This window comes from Saccoglossus kowalevskii, chromosome 18, assembly GCF_978046115.1.
Source record: "Saccoglossus kowalevskii chromosome 18, keSacKowa6.1, whole genome shotgun sequence".
Lineage (NCBI taxonomy): Eukaryota > Metazoa > Hemichordata > Enteropneusta > Harrimaniidae > Saccoglossus > Saccoglossus kowalevskii.
In genome coordinates this window covers 19,689,787-19,695,182 of record NC_140658.1, presented here as the reverse complement: position 1 = coordinate 19,695,182, position 5,396 = coordinate 19,689,787, and the positions used below count along the sequence as shown (strand labels likewise).

The window sequence follows — 5,396 nt, the reverse complement described above, 5'->3', positions numbered from 1 at the left end:
GCGTCCAGACAGAAAATCCATTGCGTGTTTGTAGATATTGCATACAGTAATAACAAAATACTGTAAAGGAGTTAATTATTCACTGGGTTTTAATTTGGCTTTTTTCGCTGACTGGAAAATGCGCTAAATTAAAACCCAGTGAATATGTAAAATTGAGCATGGAACACATTATCCAAATGATAAAACCGTGAATTTTAAACCCACTAAATATGCCTGAAACGCTAAATCAGTGAAATTAAAACCCAGTAAAAATTAGTCATTTTACAGTACATCATATCTTAATTATTTACACATTCCTGGCGTACCATTAATCTTATTCTTATATATTTTCATTACACAAACACTATGCAATGAAACTTACATCACACGCGAACTTAAAGAAAAGTCGCGCGAGACGCATAATATCGATTATTACATTAATGATTTTTGTTTAATACATTCGGATCTGATTTTGTCAGAATTTACATATTTTTCAATACAATAGTAGTTCAGTGTTCTGACTGGAGCAGTATTTGAACTTTGCAAAAGGGCTCAACAGACTTCTGTTTAACTCTCTCGGGCATGCTGTTAGCGAGGCTATTTTCACCTTGAAATGCGATGTTGGCATGATAAAATATGAATAACTGGTCAATCAAACAAAATGTGTCATCTTGTATCATTTTGTCCAAAATGGCGAACTCTGCGCCCTCTATGTTCATTTTGAGCACAACAAAATCATCGTGGGTTACATGGTTTTGCAGCCATTTACTGAAGTCTATGCTAGGGATCTGGACAGCATTGGTCTTTGTCACGTCATTTTTGGTTTCTACAATTGAGGTACCCCAGTAACCATTTTTCTCTGCAGCACGATCAAGAAACAGTTGAACACCATTGTTGTCTATCCCAGCAGCCGTTTCAGTGTAGAGTTGAAAATTGTATTGTTTCTGAAGTTTTTGTAATTCCTGGGTGTGAATTGCATCTGCTTCAAACGCAAACACTTTCCAATTAGCGGGATCGTACGTGTATGGCAACTTTACCAACGGGTTGTTAGAGCCATCCACTTTTTTCTGTTTATAAAAACTCTTAAGGGTATCTCCACGGTTTGCACCGACATCGATGTAGACTGTTGATCTTACTCGAGTATCTAGCCCCTCATCACGTATATTCGCACTCCAGCAGGCTGGCTTATTAAAATATAAAACGCACGATAACGCCAGTAGAGTGGCGACACTGCCAATCGCTGCAGCACTCAAATTTGTCATTTTTAATTATCTGAAGAAGAGAAAATAATAACATTAAAGGGCGGTAGTCGTCGCGCATGCGCTGCGCGACGACCATTGACATTTAGCTTAATGGCGCTGTTTATAATTGAGCATAATGTTTCATTGCGGTATGTGATACTGCAAACGAAGGTACTTCTGTGAACTGTTTTCACCTAACGTGCATCTGGATGCAATTTATACAGAAGTTTGAGATTTGCGACTGTCTACAATTTTCACAGATAGTTAACCCGTTACATATTTGAATACGTTAAATTAGAATTGACAACCTAACCAAATCCATTGCCACAAAGTATGACACATAACCAAGAATATTTATTAATACAACAATCAAAAACAAATTTCTAAAATACCAGTGGAACCTGACAATCCCGCTAAAAAATGCGTTATTTATTGCTAAAAAATAATGCCAATATATCTCAATAAGCAAACTCAGACAGCATCAGTGTCTACAAGCAAGATTCGAATTCTGGAAAAACAAAGGGGCAAACACAACACAGTGCAACACAATTCGTGGAGAGATAGATCTCCTCGGACGTTTTAAAAATAGTGAGCATATCCAGGCCGCTGAAACCGGAACTAGTGCACCTGACTTCAAAATGGCATTCGGTGAAAATGGAAAATTGGTATATGCATAGGTGATTGCCTGAACAACAAGAATATGCTTTCAGCTTCTTGGATTTTAAAAAAACCTGGAAGTGATCATTTTCATCATGTTCTAGGAATCCAGTTTTTGTCTGTGTATCATTACTGGCTGATGCACTTTCTAAATCATGAAAAATATCTTTAGTGATCACGTGATTTTGGCCGCCATTTAGATTTAAAAAAACGGGAAGTAATCATTTTCACCATGCTGTAAGGTACTGGGCATCTCGTTTTTTTTTTGGACCATGCAATTCCCAAATCACAAAACATATCATTGCCGGTAACGTGATTTTGGCCGCCATCTTGGATTTTGTGAAAACGAAGATTGTGCAATTGCATGTGTTATATTGGTCCCATTGGATTCAGATGAGATACATTCTTTCGTCAGAATGAAACAGGGCTAGGTCACGTGGTTGGCCACCCTCAATAATACGCATAACCGTTATATCTCAAACACTGTTGCAGATAGGAAGATGAATCCTGTGTTATTATGACAACAGTTAACAAGAGATTTGATTAAAATAACAGATGACCATATATGGTCATGTGAACTCATTAATATGCATAACCGTTATATCTCAAACAATGTTGCAGATAGGAAGATGAAACCTGCGATAGTATGATGACGCTAAACCTGAGATTTGATTAAAATAACAGATGACCATATATGGTCATGTGAACTCATTAATATGCACACCTGTCATATCTGAAACACTGTTGCAGAACTTGTAACTTCATTAATTTGCATAAGCACATACCTCATTATATATTCTGAAAACTATATCTTGATAACCAAACCAGGTAAATACATGAAACCAACTGCATTTTGACCTCATAGCACAGATCATCATCATTCAAACTACCCTAATGAAAATCCAGTGACCTCATTAATTTTAGATCATATATGATCATGTAACTCATTAATATGCATGAGTACACGTCTCATTATATAGTCGATAACCAAACCAGGTAAATACATGAAACCAACTGCATTTGGACCTCATAGCAAAGATCATTCAAACCACCCTAATGAAAATCCAGTGACCTCATTATTTTTAGATCATATATGATCATGTAACTCATTAATATGCATGAGTACACGTCTCATTATATATTCGATAACCAAACCAGGTAAATACATGGAACCAACTGCATTCGGACCTCATGGTACTTAACATTCAAACTACCCTAATGGAAATCCAGTAACATCATCAATTATGAAACAGTGCCTGACAGCTTGGGCCCCGCTGATGCCGCTTGCTGTTTTAATTTACAATTCAGATCTTAGGTTTAATACTTAATATATATATCACAATACTAAAAAATAAATGAATTGTTGATGTAGTACTTATAGTTAGTCGATAAACACATGAACATATCGGAGGGAACAAGATTCTATCCATTATTATATGACACCCTAATTCCGTACTACAATAAGAGTTTACAAAGCTGTACAGATGCTCTGTGTCACGACAGTTCTTTTAACGAAGCTGTTGGTGAGGATACAGTGATATTTGTATGGTGAAATGTTATTAATGAGTTAATTATATAAAAGGCATTCTGGCACCATCTTTTTTGTGCCATTGTGTTCAAAAAGGTACTCAGCTGGCGTACTAGTGATATAAAATCATATTCGTTTTGAGTGACACATTATTTTGCAACACTCCTGGTTAGTTTGTCCTCGACACAAGCCTAAATAAAACCACTACGTTAACTGTTGATTTGAAATATCATTATTTTTTAATAATGAATAAAATGCCGCATTTTTTACATATAATAAGCTTAAATCCATAAAATAGGAAGTCTAGACTGTGTAACTATGAAATATTTGCAAACGTACATTTAGTGAAATGGTTCCAGGATGTCTCTTTGGAAAGGTATTCACCATGAGAAAGAATAACACAGTATTGTAGTGGTCATTAACTTCCTGTGACTCCGAGGGAAACAATTGGCACGATGGTTGTAGCAATGGTTACCAGGTATTGTAATAAGGCGATGCATTAACTCGGTAAAGCAAGATGGGTTGTAACAAAACGTGTATGTAAATGGAAAAACAATATCCTGATTTCAAACCATGTGACTGTTGAATGAAATTAGGTTTCACACACCTGAGACTGATAACCGGAATGCGAGAAAAGTCTGGAAATTTGTCAACAAACTTACCATAAAATCACAGATGTAGAGTCTTATTAACGGGTGTTATGAGCCGTATACATATATGCAAGTGATAAACTCACTCACTGGTTTAGTTGCACGTCTGTCTGTGTACGAGTCATCGATAAGACAATGATGGAACTATACTGTACCGTGTTCTACCCTGGCTACAAAGTGTGCTCGCCCCTTATTTATATTCATGAGCGAATAAATAATCCTGATTTACCCAGAAACAGCTACCTTCGCATGTACCATCATTTTGTGCGATTATGGGTGTGGACGAGACATTATGAACAAACAAGAGATGGCCTAATTTGATACGAAATACTAAAAAAACTTAGAACAAGAACCATTGGCGGATCCAGTAATTCAGTAAGGGTGGCGCTCCTGTTGACGTGAACTGGGTTTGTCAATTTCTCCGAATAGACCTAGCTCGAGCCATTCCATTAGAGCGCGTCCGTTCCATTAGAGAGCGTGCCATTAGAGAGCGGTCACGTGACGTGTGATCACCTGACAAGTGCTGGATACACGCTCTAACGGAAAATACCGTTATGTTTAGAGAATTTACGAACCGTTACGAAAGAGTTTGCTCGTTCGAAGACCGTTTTTTGTAAAAGCGACAGCCTTGGTCGATACACTGTTCATTTACACAATCTTTCCCGGCACCATACGCACTCACACTGTTAGCGGCGGAGTGAAACGCGCCCATGTCATGCCATTAACCGATTACTGACGTCTATGTATTTCATGTCTTTGGCATGAAAGCTATAAAATATATAAAATACAATGCCTTGCTATCGTTTGAACATTTCAAATATTTAACTAGTCTAGCGTTTGTTTTTTCATTCCATTGGAGACGAGTCGCTCTTCATTTCATTACAGGACGGTATGACCCAAACCACCCTCTAACGTCGCTCTATTTACTTGAATTGATATGGGAGCTATTAAATATATTTAATACAATATATTCAAACAGTTTTGAACATTTCAGTTACTTAAATTGGCCAAGCGATCGTGTCATTCCATTACAGACGAGTCGCTCTTCATTCCATTACAGGACGGTATGACCAAAACCACCCTCTAACGTCGCTCTATTTACTTGAATTGATATGGGAGCTATTAAATATATTTAATACAGTATATTCAAACAGTTTTGAACATTTCAATTATTTAAGTGGCCAAGCGATCGTGTCATTCCATTACAGACGAGTCGCTCTTCATTCCATTACAGGACGGTATGACCAAAACCACCCTCTAACGTAGCTGTATTTACTTGAATTGACATGGGAGCTATTAAATACAATTAGTAAAATATATTCAAACAGTTTTGAACATTTC

General features: G+C 37.0%; 1 protein-coding gene across 2 annotated transcripts; it reads right to left on the bottom strand.

Moving 5' to 3' along the window:
- Nucleotides 1-404: 404 nt before the first annotated feature.
- LOC102810286 (uncharacterized) lies at nucleotides 405-4,201 on the bottom strand. 2 transcript variants are annotated; one of them, XM_006823033.2, is made up of 2 exons: nucleotides 4,068-4,201; nucleotides 405-1,251 (listed from the first exon to the last, which is right to left on the bottom strand). In XM_006823033.2, the coding sequence occupies exon 2, from the start codon at nucleotides 1,239-1,241 to the stop codon at nucleotides 489-491; it is 753 nt and encodes a 250-aa protein (XP_006823096.1). In that variant the 5' UTR covers nucleotides 1,242-1,251; nucleotides 4,068-4,201; the 3' UTR covers nucleotides 405-488. The 2 variants fall into 2 exon arrangements, with proteins under 2 accessions (XP_006823096.1, XP_085348928.1); XM_085492802.1 differs by lacking the exon at nucleotides 4,068-4,201 and adding an exon at nucleotides 3,066-3,081.
- Nucleotides 4,202-5,396: the final 1,195 nt, after the last annotated feature.